The sequence below is a fragment of the Tursiops truncatus genome, chromosome 14 (assembly GCF_011762595.2).
Source record: "Tursiops truncatus isolate mTurTru1 chromosome 14, mTurTru1.mat.Y, whole genome shotgun sequence".
NCBI lineage: Eukaryota > Metazoa > Chordata > Mammalia > Artiodactyla > Delphinidae > Tursiops > Tursiops truncatus.
The window spans coordinates 8844586-8859542 of NC_047047.1; the positions used below are offsets into that span (position 1 = coordinate 8844586).

Consider the following 14957-nt stretch of genomic DNA (forward strand, 5'->3'; position numbering starts at 1 on the left):
ATAGAATAAAGGACAGAAACATATAATCATATAGATGTAGAAAAAAGTATTTGACAAAATTAAATACCTTTTTATGATAATAAAAATACTCAACAAATTAGTAATAGAAGGGAGCTTAACCTGATAAAGGGCATTTATGAAAACCCTATGGCTGACATCATACTTAATTGTGAAAGACTGAATCCTTTCCCCCTAAGATCAGGAATAAGGCAAGACTGTCTGCTCTTGCCTCTTCTATTCAACATTGTACGGGAGGTTCTAGTCAGGGCAGCTAGTCCAGATTGTGAAGGAAGAAGTAACGATTTCTCTTTGTAGATGATGTGATCTTATCTATAGAAAATCCTAATGAATTCACAAAAAGCTATTAGAACTAATGAATTCAGCAAGGTTACAGGATATAAGATCAACATACGAAAATCTATTGTGTGTTATATTCTTGCATTGAACAATCAGAAAATGAAAGTAAGAAAACAATTCCATTAAATATCGTCAAAAAAAATAAAGTACTTAGAAATAAATTTAACTGAAAAACTTATACTCTGAAAACTATAAAGTATTATTGAAAGAAACTGAAAAAGAGCTAAGTCAATGGAAAGACATCCCATGTCACGGATTGGAAAATTTTGTATCATTAAGATGGTGATACACTCCCCACATTGATCTGCAGATTTGAGGGAACCCCTATCTTTCAAATGCCTAGCTGGCTTCTTTGCAGAAATTGACAAGCTGATTCTACAATCAGTATTGAAATTCAAGAGAACCAGAATAGCCTCCTCTTGATTAAAGAGGAGCAAAGTTCGAGGACTCACACTTCCTGTAATTAAAACTTACTATAAAGCTACAGTAATAAAGACAGTGTGGTACTGGCATAAGGGTAGACATATAGGTCAATGGAATAGAATTGAAAATCCACACATAAATCCTCACAATTATGAACAAGTGATTTTTGATAAAGGTGCCAAGTCAATTCAATAAGGAAAGAATCATCTCTTCACCAGATGGTGCTGAGACAACTGGATATCCATAGGCAGCATAATGAAGTGTTTCCCTACCTCACACCATACACAAATGTTAACCCAAAGTGGATCAAAAACTAAACGTGAATCACCAAAATTAAAAAGTTTTATACTTTGAAGGACACTATCAAGAAAGTGAAAAGACAACCCATGGAATAGGAGAAAATAAATGTGAATTGTATATCCGATAAGGGACTTGTAACAGTTCCTTATATATTCTAGGTACAACTCAGTAATTAAAAAGATGGCCCAAGTGAAAAATGGCCAAAGGATCTGAATAGATACTTCCCAAAGAAGAGATATAAATGGCCAACGAACACATGAAAAGAGGCTCAACGTCATTAGCTATTAGGGGCATACAAATCAAAACCACAGTGCGAAAAAAAAGACCACAATGAGATGCCAACTTTATATCCACTTGTCTGGCTAAAATAAAAAAAACAGATGATAACAAGTTTGGTAAAAATGTGGAGTAATTGGAACCTTCATACACTGCTGGTGGGGATGGAAAATGGTACAGTTGTTTTGGAAAACTATTCCATAGTTCTTCAAATGGTTAAATGTAGAGTTTATGTGATCCAGCAGTTCCACTCCTAGGTATATACACCCAAGAGAAATAAAAACATGTCTACACAAAAAGTTACATGAATGTTCATAGCAGCATTATTCATAATAGCCAAAAATGGATCCAACTCAAATGTCCATCAGCTGATGAATGGATAAACAAACTATATCTATACAATGGGATATCATTCAACATTAAAAGAACATGAAGCATTGATACATGCTTCAATGTGGATGACCTTTGGAAAGATGCTAAGCAAAAGAAGCAAGTCACAAAAGACCACATATTGTATAATCCCATATATAAAAAAACGTTCAGAATAGGCAAATCTATAGAGACAAAGTAGATGAGTGGTTGCCAGGTGCCAAAGTAGATGAGTGGTTGCCAGGGTTGGGGGCTGGGGTGGGGAGAGTGCACAGGGTTTCTTTTGGGGGTGATGAAAGTGTTCTACAGTTCATTGCAGTTATCATAATCTTACCTGTGAACATACTAAAACCCATTGAATTACAGATTTTTTCTTTTAATTAATCTATTTATTTATTTTTGGCTGTGTTGGGTCTTCGTTTCTGTGCAAGGGCTTTCTCTAGTTGCAGCAAGCAGGGGCCACTCTTCATCGCGGTGCGCAGGCCTCTCACTATCGCGGTCTCTCATTGCGGAGCACAGGCTCCAGACGCGCAGGCTCAGTAGTTGTGGCTCACGGGCCCAGCTGCTCCGCGGCATGTGGGATCCTCCCAGACCAGGGCTCGAACCTGTGTCCCCTGCATTAGCAGGCAGATTCTCAACCACTGCACCACCAGGGAAGCCCCCGAATTATAGATTTTAAATAGGTGAATTGTGTGGTATGTGAGTTACATCTTGGCATTGCTAACTTTTTACAGTGTTGATTAAAACACAACCTGATCATCTTTTCTTGGCACCAGGAAGTCATCAGCTCATGGTCATCCATTTCTCAGGAGAACCCAGATGTTGGTGAAAAATTGCAGAGAACTCAGTAGCAGTCTTGGAGTAGGAATGTCTTCTCTCAGTTGAAATCAGAGTATGGTGGCAAGAGGCCTTCCTGGAATGAGAGCCCAGTGAGACCTTCAGACCTCACCCCTGGAGGCAGAAACAGCTGGTTGGAAAGTGGTGCGAGCAGCTCACTGCTCTTCTCGGATCAGGCCAGCTTGGAAGTCTAGTTTGAGGGGCTTCCCGTATTTTATTAATGTGATGATTGTTTTTCCTCTTTTGAAACTGAAAGAAAATTAACAATAATACGCCGTTCCAATTGAAAAGCACATTCCCTCAAATCTTTATGTTGATGAGGACACTAATCCCTTTTGGTCTCTATTGTTGGTGGACAGAATTTTTACAGTATTAAAGGAACTCCATAAGTTCTTAAATTCTCTTGTTATACTACTTGGATGTGACTTAGGGTTGTTTTTTTTTCCTCAGTCCTTGGTGAAGCAGTGTTTTCTAAGAGACACTCCTTTGGAAACTAGGTCCAGCAAGCTCTCAGATGTGATTAGGCAGTGAGGCTGAGCTTCATTGGTGAGAACTAGATTTCAGGGGAAGTAGAAATGTACAGCTTTCTGGTAGATTTGAATACAATAGGATTTTATATACAATGTCAGGAGATTCATGGGTTCCCCACAGTAGAACTATAGACAAGATCTCCTATTCCATAGAGTTAACAAGAAGTATTCACATACTACCGTAATGGTGGTTAGCAGTGAGATTAAGGTGTTGCCTCTTAGGCTGTGTTCTGCATCTTGGCCCTTGTAGTCTGAGTAGGTGGGTTATGAACTTCAGTGTTTGGGGCATACCTGGAGTTTAAGGGTTCCTGATTTTACAGTACTCTATTGAAGTCCCCACATTACTTGGTTTGCGTTTGTTCTAGTTGGGGATCACAACTAAGATAAATGGGACTAAAATCGTTCTGTGAGTTTAAGAGTTCATGATGATTAATGTTCAAGTATGTGAAGCTCTTCCAGGCAGTCAGCTGGCCTGGAGGCTGCACTATTCCGTATCCTCCAGTTGAGGAGCTTTGAGACTTGGAGACAGAGTCACAGCTAGTCTAGTTTAGTAGGTGTTTGGGGGCTTATGGAGCAGGGGCCTTCTCATGCTGCTTAATCTCACTGATGTTACCCATTCTAAGTAGGATGGGTATTGCTCAGTTAGCCAGTCACCTCTATCCAGGTTCCTGCACAGAGGGTTAGTTGGATGAAGAGTACTGTAGGACCAGCGACTTAGAAAGTTTTGAAAGTCTGAAAAGTATCTGTCTGGGAAGTGGCAGTGAGTGTGTTCTTTTGGTGAGCCAAGGGGACGGTCACGTGGAGGTGCTGTAGAAGAGGCATTTGTTTTGTTAATTCTTATTTTTATGTAAAAGCTCATTACATAAAAATCAGAAAAGACTAAAAAACAGAACTATACACACCTTTCTAAAAATGAAAACATTGCATCATATTTAACATACTGTTTTTTTAAACCTTTTTTTAATTTTGAAATTTTTTAGACATAGAAAAATTGAAAGTGTGGTAAATACTAGATTCAGATTAATCATTAAAATTTTTTAATTTTGATATAATTTCAGACTTACAGATAACTTACAGTAATGCAACAAAGAATTCCAGAATGCTCTTCACCCAGATTTCCCAAAATGTTAATGTTTTAGTACATTGGCTTTGTCCTTTTCTTTTACGTGTATATGTGTATGTTTGTCTGTGCCTGTGCTCATGTGTGCGTGTGTGTGTGTGTGCGTGTGTGTGTCTGACCTCATGCATATGTGTATATTTTTTCTGAACTACTTAAGAGTAAATTGCCTTCATCATGTTTACTTAATCCTAAATTTTTCACTTGTCTTCCCTAAACACAGTGATAAAAATCAGGAACTTAACACTGGTAACGAATTATTATCTAATCTATTGACCTTATTCGATTTCACCAGTTGTCCCCACTGTGTCTTTTATAGCAAAATAAAACCCCAGATCCTGTGTTGCATTCAGTTGTCATATCTCTCCTTTCCTTTAATTTGGAGCCATTTTCCAGTATTTCTTTGTGTTTCAGGGTATATTAGAGACCTAGGTTTTTTGTTTGTTTGTTTGCTGGTTTTGGTTGTATCTAAGTATATACCAACCATTGTTCCATACTGATTGATCTTGAGAGCAGTGTGTCATAGTGATTGAGCCAGGGCTCTGAGGCCAGACTACCTGGTTTCAAACGCTTGTTTCACTACTTAATACCTCCGTTATCTTAAACAAGTTTTCTTAACTGTGAAATGCAGATACCGGTACTACCTCTTAGGGTTGTGAGAATTAAATGAACGCATATGTATACATTACTGAGTACAGTGGCTGGCCCGGAGTAAGCTCTCAAAAAACGCTAGCCATTCGTATTCACACCACTAAGTGACGTTCCCAGAGACATTTTACCGACATCTTGGCAGTAGCTGGTGTGGCTCTGTGCTCTCCCTCTCCCCTCCCACCCTCCTTTTTTTCACATCTACGTTCCAGGGAGCAAACTTGGCCAGCTTCCTCAACTGCACTAGGGTTTAGGTTGGTAAACCTGCTTTAAGAGAATGGCTCCTAGATGCTGGTTCATAGACTCGTATTGGTTGGTTACAGAGTTTCACTGGTTTAAGAATAGGAACAATGAAGTGACTTTTCATAAATGTGAAATGTTTTATTAATTATTTATTATAAAATTATATAGTTCTTTCTTTTTTGGTTTAGAATGTTCTTTTTAAAAATGATGTTTATTACAGATGGTTGTCCTGTCATTCATTATTATATTTTAATATATTTAGTAGGCAAAAAAAAAAAAAAAAGCAAGAAAAGGCAAACCTATTAATCCCAAAAACATGTTTAGAGATTTTAGTGGTCCATGGCAGCCAATGGTCTGGGAATTACTGCTCTAAAAGACATATGTTTGGCTTTGTGTTTATATATGAACACCTGTGAACAATATATCTAAAAATTCATTAATTTAGTCATTGGTTGAATGAACATTTATTGACTCCCTTCTGAACACCAGACACTGTACTAAATGCTTTACATATTTCATCTTCGTAATTAACCCTGTGAGCTGTGTATTATTCTCCCTGCTTACAGTGAGGAAATAGAATCTCAGGGAGATTACACAGGTGTGAGTGGTGTAACTGCATTTAGAACCCAGGTCTCCCTGATTACAGAGGGCCGAGTGTGCTCTTTTTTACACCTAGTGGTTCGCAGCCTGTGTGCTTTGCACCTGTGGAATTTTAGCATAGGATCCATACAGCCACAAGTTCATGAGTCTCTTTTCAATCAAGTTGTGCTGAAGGTGCAATACCGTGTGGAGCGCCTTGTAATACAAAAAGTTGAAGACATCTCCCCACCTTTCCAACATCAACCATTTGGACAATAGGTAGGAGTTCCTAATTTTTGATGACTCTTAAATTAGGAATGAAACTACCACCTTTGCCGGAGTCAGGGTGATTCTTCTGCCTTTGGTTCTGGCTATATATAGGCTGCTTTCCAAGGAAAGAAAATGAGCTGCTGTGTCAAATGAGTGGGTACCCAAGGAACCCTTCAAGAACTCCTGACTGGGCATAGAAGTTAAGATGGCATTTAAAGACATCGTTAATGTGAGGTGGAAGGTGGAAGGCCGAGTCAGGAGTTGCTGAAGTAGACAGATTCCAGCTCCAAAGCTGTGGGACTCTGTGTAGGGCAGTATTTCTTAACTTTGGCTGCACATCCCAGTCGTCTGTGGTGCCTCTTAAAAAATACATAGCCCCGTGCCCCATTCTAGACCTACTGAGTGAGGCTCTTTGACTGCGGGACCCACGTGTATGTGCAGTTGAAAAGCTCCCCCAGGTCATCCTGAGGCCCAGCTTGCCTCTGGCTGATACTGGCTGATTGGCTGCTTCACCAGCCTTGGTAAGGCCCCCTTAGGTTAAGGATCGCCGTCCTAGGCACACCCTTGAAAGTTACAACTTCAACTTTTTTTTTTTTTTTTTTTTACAACTTCAACTTCTGATCACAGGTGCTGGGGTTGATAAATGAAGCAAGGCTTGGGATCATCAGAGCTCACGAGGGCATTTTCAATCCCTTCTTTCCCTAATTGTTCACTGAAGTTACGGGCTTTCTTGTCAGAAGCCCATCTCTGTAAACTGCTGATAACATACTCATGATTCCCTTGTCCTGAATGATAGTTGTAGAAGAGTAGTTTTCCAGTAGTTCAATCATCCACTGATTCATTTCATACCTTTCTGTAATCCTGTACATATGCCACCAGTGGCACAAGAGAAGAGCCGCTACTCTGAGGCTCACCCCAGACCCTTGCTGTGGCCTGTAAGGGGCTGGTGTGAGCTGGCTCCCTCCTCAGCTCACACCAGCCCCTTCTTCACTAGCTGGGTTGAAGACACCCCTGTCATCTTCTGGTCCTTGAATATGCTAACCTCATGCTTCCTGTGCCCTCAGATTTTTTGGTGGATTCTCTCTAACTACTTGGGTCTCAGCTCAGATGTCTCCTCAGAGAGATGTTTCCTCATCAGTCTCTATTGTGTTACCTATTTTATTTTCATCATAGCATTTATCAGTCTCAAGTGATTTTATTTACTTACTTATTGTTTGTCCCCTCCACTCTAATGTCAGCTCCATGAGAGCAGATGTCTGCCTATCTTGTTTGCCATTGAGCGCCCAGCATCTGGGACTGTGCCTGGCTCGTAACAGGTGCTCACTAAGGATTAGAGGGCAGGAACGCTTTGGGTTCTACACCTTTGCCCACACTTCCTGTAGGGCAGGGCCGAGCTGAGCTTGTGCAGGTATCTGTTACTGCTAGTAGCTTAGAACTGTAGCAGTTTTCTGGAGCAAAGCTAAACATGCTTGAACCTTGTGATTTTTCTAAGTCTGTCCTGCTGCAGCGTTCCCACAGAGCTTTTTCTTGCCCACATGTTGTCGGTTAGAATAACTGTTTGGAAATATATGTCCATAAGGCTCAATTACAGGGTAAACGATCCCTTTGGATTAGGGTTAATTTGATAGCCTCTCAAGTGATGGGATTTTTGTCTTCTGGGAAAGAGCTATATCCTCAGATCCTGGGCAGTAAAGGACATCTTGAATTTGGAAGAATTTAGCCCCATTTACCACTCCTGTCTCTCCCCTTGCTAAAGAAATACTGTAGTCTGGGTACAGACCAACTCATGGCCTGACTTTTGGACTGTCAGAGACATAAGTGAGGCCTGCTTGGAGAGTGTGATGCTGTGTGTTTTATAAAGTTTCGGAGAGTTTCAGGACCCCACGTGGGTTAGAGGGGTCTTCCTAGTGGACCCCTTTGAGAACCTGATGATAGCAGCAGACCCTCTCCTTAGAAAATGCACAAACACCTGTGCGTATAGTTTTGCCTGTAGTTTTGAGGGGTATGAAGACTTGCGAAGTGCCTTCCATGGACCCTAAAATTCTGTTTGGGGATTTAGACTGGTTTGCTCATCCACCACAGCTGGGTCATAGCTCTTCCATGGCTGTTTCTTTCTGACTTGGTCTCCTGTCTTCTGTGCCCTCTCTTGTTTTTATAATAACCTGCTGGACCCTCTCAGGCCCAGAAGAGACGATATTCTCCCGGAGTCCAGGTACTCAGTTCTTGACCCACCATGGCCATCCCGTACTCCCTATGTGTCCATCCAACATTTGCTACTGTTTAGAATCCGTGTGGCTGTTGTCTCAGGAGTCACCAGTCTCCGATTTTGACTGCATCTTCACCTTGCATGTTGATTGTTTAGGACAATGAGGGACTCACCAAAGAAGTGGCATGTCTCATGTTTCCTGTCCTTTCATCCCCCTGCCTCTCTGCACTGCCTTAGCACTGGGCTTGTTCTGGAATGGTTAGCTCATTATTTCTAGGGAAGAATTTGCTCCACGAGTCTATTGGAGAGAGAAGACCTCTGAAGTAGGTGGGAAAATGGGTGGCATATGAGGAAACTTTCAGTGGGAGAACCTTGCCCTGAGTATTAGTGGGAGAAGTTATGTGTGGTGAAGCTTAAATGGGCTGGGTGGTCTTTTGACTAAGAATAGTCATCTGTGGCCGGAGAACACCACCTTGCAGCCTGGTTCTGGCACTGCCCTTTCTGAGTCCTGACCCATTTAACATCATATGCTTATAGAATTTTAGAATTTGAAAGGTGCTATCCTGAATGGAAAGATTTCCCTGATTGAACAGGTATTTTCAGAATACCTCTGTGTGCAAAATACTTGCCCTGGGGGGGAAGGGATGGAGCTAAGGTGGACACATGCAGAGAGGCATAATAAATGATTTTTCTCTTCAAGAAGTTTACATGGCCATTACACACACACACACACACACACACACACGAAGAAAAACAACAGTCTTGTGTAGACTATAAGTGCCAAATGGCGATCTTTGGGAGGATTCCAGTCAGACTCCAGAGTGTCAGAGGGGCCATTCCAGATCCACCCCAAATGGGTGCAAGGAGGATTCCTGAAGGCAGGTAGAGAGGTCAGTCACCTCTGGGCCATGTCCCTCGAGTGACCATCTCAGTGTGGGTTCTTGGGGGCTGCTAGTGATGCGACAGAGTGGTTGTCTGGTCTGCTGTGAGGACCTCAGCTTTATGTGCAGAATTCCTGATGCTGTTTGCACAGGTGTTCCTAAGAGTACTTCCTCACCGTTCTCTGCTTTTCCTTCCCTGCTTTCCCAGCGGGTTTTCCCCTACATCTCAGCCATGGTGAACAATGGCTCCCTCAGCTATGATCACGAGCGGGACGGGCGGCCTACAGAGCTGGGGGGCTGTACGGCCATTGTCCGCAATCTCCATTATGACACCTTCCTTGTGATTCGCTATGTCAAGAGGCATTTGACGGTGAGTCCCTGTTCTGGACCTGTTGGCGATATGGGCTGTCTCGCTCCCACTTCCGTGGCCTGGCCCTGATTTATCACTTTTTTATTTTTATTTTTTTGCGGTACGTCGGCCTCTCACTGTTGTGGGCCTAGCCGCTCTGTGGCATGTGGGATCTTCCCGGACCGGGGCACGAACCCGTGTCCCCTGCATCGGCAGGCGGACTCTCAACCACTGCGCCACCAGGGAAGCCCTATCTCTTCTTTTTATTCTAGATAATGATGGACATCGATGGCAAGCATGAGTGGAGGGACTGCATAGAGGTGCCCGGTGTCCGTCTGCCCCGGGGCTACTACTTCGGCACCTCCTCCATCACTGGGGATCTCTCAGGTACTGCCATGTGCGTTCCTTACTTGCCCTAACTGAGATCACATCTCAATAGGCAGCCTGGGTGAGGCTTCTCAGAGGGGAGAGCCAGCCATGCAGAACTCTGGCAAACAAGTGCCCTGTGAGCGCTTATCTTCCTGCATTCTCGTGTTGAGATCCCTTAAAAGCCCAGGCCGGCGGTTATCTAGCACAGTTGTCTTCGGGAGATGTTTGGTGCTAATGGAAAGCAGTGTTTGCCTCTACATCAAGCCAGCTCTTCCAGCCTGTGTTTTGAGTTCTGTGCTTTCCTATTTCTTGTGCCTCTTTTTATAGCCAGGTTCCTGTCCTTTCACCTAATGTGCTTAGTTCCCTTTCTCTTAACAAAGCTTTTCCTTGACTCTGCCCTCCCTCTTCCGACCCCCAGACTCTCCTTTGTGCTCAGACTTTTGAATGTGTTGTGTGTGCAGATGCTTGCGTTTCTAAGACATCCACCTCTGTAGATTTACCCCCATGGTAAATGCTGCACTCAGGCCTGTGTCTCTGCCATGCTATTAGCACAAGTAGTTTTGCAAAAGCTCTTCTGTTTCTTCGCTGTTCTGTGTGCTTGCTGTTGGTCCTCTCTTCAGCTTGTTTGACCAATTGCTCTGAAACCCCTGCCTTCCTTGACTTATGTGGCGTTAGCAGTACCGGGCTTTTCTACTGTTCTCTCTTCTCTGGATTTTCTTCCTACTTGTTTCCGATTAGAAGCTTCTTTTATGTGCTTATTCTCTCCCTTGGCTTTAGCATCAATCATAACGTCTTTTCAGAAGAGGTAAAGAATTAAACTTTTGGTTCTTTTGATATAATGTATTATGAGTGAAGCTAGGATGAAGTAGAACTTTCTTCTGGCAAGAAAGAAAGGCAAATACCCATCTGAAATGGGCAGCATCCACTCAGTTTCAGCCGTTGTTGCCAATAGAAAATGTGGGCTCAATGAGGCCATGTCTTCTAGTTTTTCAAGAGAAGCTGGAAATCTGGATTTTTTTAATGAAATCTGATTTTGTAAATCCTGGCAACTAATTTTTTTTAAAAAATCAACCTTATTGAGATATGCTTTCCACATAACAGAAGTATATAGTGTGAAGAGATTTGACAAATATTTACATATTATAACCACCATCCCAGTCAAGATACAGAATGTTTCCATCAGGGAAAAGTTCTCTTGTGCCCCTTTGCAGGATTCCTCCCTTATCTTGCCTCCAGGCAACCATTGATCTGCTTCCTGTCACTTATAAGACATTAATTTTGGCAGCCAGTTCTAAATACTGTGCAGGTAGGCCAGAACTGTGGGACATCTTACCTTGGCACAGGTAAGGGGAGGCACAGTCTGGAGATCTTTGCTATGGAATCTTGTTATATGACTCAAGTTGAAAGAGGTATCCCTGTCCACAAGTTTCCTGTGAGCTTGCAGGCTTCTGGGACCTGCTCAGTTAACCTCCTGTTGTACTTGTCAGTGGGAAGTTGTTCCCAACTGTTGGAAATGGCCAAAGAGTAATTTTTTGTTTATCCTAAGGAGTCCTTTGTTCTAAGTTCTTGGCAATAATGCCTAGGTTAGTACATCCATGTTCTCCACCTGTAGGATACCCCTAAATACAAATTGCGTCTTTCTATTAAGGTCTTTCTTGTTAACATCTTAACTTGTTTTGCTGTGGATTATTGGAAACTGCTGAGAAAGGACACATCACAGCTGTCCCAGCCTTTGATGCCCCTACATTGTGAGGAGCATCACTGTGGTTCTTTATCCTGTCCCATGGTTTAATCTCAGTCCTGGCAAAGAAAACATTTTTTCTAATTGAAGGTAAATCCAGTTTTTTTACCTGGGGGTCTGCTAAAGATTCTGAGAGTCCAAGCAGCTATAAATGCCATCCTAATAATAGAGATGGCAAGAAATCCGGTCTGCAAAAACCAACCTAGTAGCAGTGAGCACCCCTAGCACCCATATTTGTGGTCTCTTAGTACAAATACCAATACTAACGGGAACAGGAGCTTCTTGGGGAAATGGCTAATGCCGGGTCTAAGGTAGGAAATACAGGCTGAAAACTTCCTAGAAAAGCAAGGAAGATACCAAAAACTTCTGGGTTCGTGTAAAAGGACTTGGGAGCCAACTTCAGTAGGCTCCCACTGGATAAACTTGGGTTGGGTTGAGCTTCAGTAAGAGATACAACTTCAGTGTATTGAGACGCGTCAAGTATGTTTGACTGTCTGAATTTATAATGTTACTTTAAAAAAGGAGAGAAAAAATTGAGTCCCTAACTTCTTCATCCTTCTCTGGTAATTAATAGTGAGATTCAGGGTCACAGTTACTGCAAAGAATTAGGCACAGTCCAGAAGGGAAGTGTGTTCCAGGCCAATAGCTGTGCCCTGCTCATGGCCCGTTAAACAGCTGCTGTGAGGCCCTCTTCTGTCTTGCTTGTGTGTGTTGTCCATGTTAAAGGGAAGCTGTGGGGCTACTGTGTCTCCTTTCACTAGAAGGTTTTACGTGTGATTGGGGGTTAGTTCTTGTATCGTCTCTAAATTTTATTTTTTATTTATTTATTTTTATAACATTGACTTTCCTTTTTTTATATATTTTATTTATTTATTTATTTATGGCTGCGTCGGGTCTTAGTTGTGGCTCGCGGGATCTTCATTGCAGCATGCAGGATCTTTCGTTGTGGCACGCGGGCTTCTCTCTCTCTAGTTGTGGCGTGCGGGTTTTCTCTCTAGTTGTGCGCGGGCTCCAGGGCGTGTGAGCTCTGCAGTTGTGGCACCGCAGCTCCAGAGCACGTGGACTCTGTAGTTTGCAGCACGCCGGCTCTCTACTTGAGGTGCCGTGGGCTTAGTTGCCCCGAGGCATGCGGGATTGTAGTTCCCCGACCAGGGATCGAACTCGCGTCCCCTGCGTTGGAAGGCGGATTCTTTACCACTGGACCACCAGGGAAGTCCCTCTCTAAATTTTAAAATTATATAGGTAATGCATGCTTGTTGATAAAAACTATAAATGCAGGATAATGTAGAATATTCCCTGTTCTTTGTCCTTATTTTTAGATGAGAAACAAGTTTCAGTTATTTTTTTTCAGGTCACTTTGTTAGCTGTGGATTAGAAGCTTGAACCAAGACATTCTGTTCAGGGTGGCTTGAGTAATCCTTGTTCTCTTTTTCTTTAGACAACCATGATGTCATTTCCCTGAAGTTGTTTGAGCTGACGGTGGAGAGAACCCCAGAAGAGGAGAAGCTGCATCGAGATGTGTTCCTGCCCTCGGTGGACAACATGAAACTGCCCGAGAGTGAGCACGGGGGATCCTGGGGAAAGGCCCCATGGCCAGTGAGGAGGCTGAGGGCTGTGGGGGTCTGGGGTGACATGCAGTACAGCTGGGCGGGGCTGCCTGTTTTCGGGGTTCTTCTCCGAAGCACTTGGAGCACTTGCCCCTGCTTTCTCGCTTGTCTCTGTGTTACAGATGAGCAGACTGTGGGCTGTTAGGTTTTAAATTGCGGCATCCGGAAAGGGAGAGTCTGAGCTCTAGCTCCCAGAAATGGGGACTCGATAACTTGTTGGTTGGCCCTTCCCACCGGGCGGGCTCCCTCATTCTGACTTGCTTCTCTCTTGCTTTCTTAGTGACAGCCCCGCTGCCGCCCCTGAGTGGCCTGGCCCTCTTTCTCATCGTCTTTTTCTCTTTGGTGTTTTCCGTATTTGCCATTGTCATTGGGCTCATACTCTACAACAAATGGCAGGACCAGAGCCGAAAGCGCTTCTACTGAGCCCTCCTGCGATCACGACCTCTGTGACTGTCACCCAGGAGTATGGGAGGAGCAGGCACTGGCCTGAGCACATAGCCAGGCGGGTCTTCTCTCGTCTCCAGCAGCTGGTCAAGGACTCGGTTCTGTCACTGGAGCTTTGAGTGCAGGGACGCTGCGTTCCCATGGTCACCCATGAGGACGTCTAACTCTGGATCAGGAAGCCCACCCCCCTGGGCAATGCTGCTGTGATGTGCCTTTCCCCGCAGTCCTGCCACTTGGGAGCGAAGAGGGATGGAGAGAACATAGGCTGTCATGATGCCAAAACCACCGGAAAGAGTGTCATAGCCCAGGCTGCCTTGTTGTTGGGCTCAGAGGACCCTCGTACTTCATTCTTAAATCTGCAAAGACTAGAAAAATGATAACTCCTCATACCTTCCAGACATCTGTCCACTGGTTTTTGCTTTTTGTCTAAGCCTCTCTCCACCTGAGGAGCTTTCCTTGGAAATCTGGATGGAAACTTCTTCCCTGCCTTGCCTTCCTCCCCTCCATTCATTGTCCTCTGCAGATGCAACCTGAGCTGGAAAAGACATCTGGCTGCCTCTCTCTTGGGGCCTGGGGCTACACAACAAACTTGAGTTTCACTGACCCTCATTAGGTGGCCGTAGGGAGGGGGCATTCTGCTGGGGCTCACGGCTCTAGCCTTTGTTCTTGCGGGTGATCTTGGTTCTGTTGGTGTGGTCATGACCCTCCCAATTAGGTCCCTTTAGGCCCTCAGCCAGGTTTGGCTGAAAGCTGGTGTGCAGGTCAAGAGAAGCTTGGGAGACGTCACGGATGCAGTGGGACTAACTGTGAAACTGACTGCTCCACTTTTTGACACTGAAAGCAACACCTGTCACATGATCTGACCACGTGGAGATGTTTCTGGACTCTCTGGAGCCTGCTTAGCTGCATGTCTTGTGTTCATCATAATTTTTGGAAGCCTACTTAGAGTGTTCAAAATGTAAGGAAACTTTGTTCTTATAGCCTGAGCTTGGATACTGCCCAAAGAGGAAACCTGGCTTCTCTTTCTTAATGGATAAGGAATGGTTGTTGTAAATCTGGAAGCAGTAGACCCCCGGCATCTGTGCCTGGAAGAGTTCATTGTCATTTGAGCAGCCGAGCCTGAGTGTCCTCTGTGGGTCAGCCCTGATTCCACTGCCTTACCTGATGAGGGGTCACGTGCTGCTCACCTGTCTGCCCTGTGATTCCATTGCTAACAGGCCGGAGGCTCCCTGGAGGGCTTGGACTCTGAGCTCTCCTAGCTCTGTGCTTCTGTAGCCTGAGGGAAAGTCTTAACATGGCTGATGGAAACCAAACGTGAACTTCTGAGTGGCCTTCCTTTTACGGGTGGGTTTGGCTGAGCCGTAAGCCATCCACGCTTGCCCTGCCTTCTGGGTTGGGAAAGCCCTCTGCT

The 14957-nt window shown here is 44.0% G+C and overlaps 1 protein-coding gene across 10 annotated transcripts in view; it reads left to right on the plus strand.

The window, feature by feature from the left end:
- LMAN2L (lectin, mannose binding 2 like) overlaps positions 1 to 14865 on the plus strand; it is a 39925-nt gene extending 25060 nt beyond the window's left edge. For 8 of the 10 annotated variants that reach the window (XM_019931133.2, XM_019931124.3, XM_073791080.1 and 5 more), the window contains 4 exons: positions 9245 to 9406; positions 9658 to 9772; positions 12934 to 13053; positions 13383 to 14865. In XM_019931133.2, the coding sequence (XP_019786692.1) occupies positions 9245 to 9406; positions 9658 to 9772; positions 12934 to 13053; positions 13383 to 13525 (540 nt within the window). In that variant the 3' untranslated portion in view covers positions 13526 to 14865. Of the gene's footprint in view, positions 1 to 8128; positions 8162 to 9244; positions 9407 to 9657; positions 9773 to 12933; positions 13054 to 13382 lie in introns of all 10 variants that reach the window. The other 2 variants (XM_073791082.1, XM_019931125.3) reach the window with 2 other exon arrangements.
- Positions 14866 to 14957: the final 92 nt, after the last annotated feature.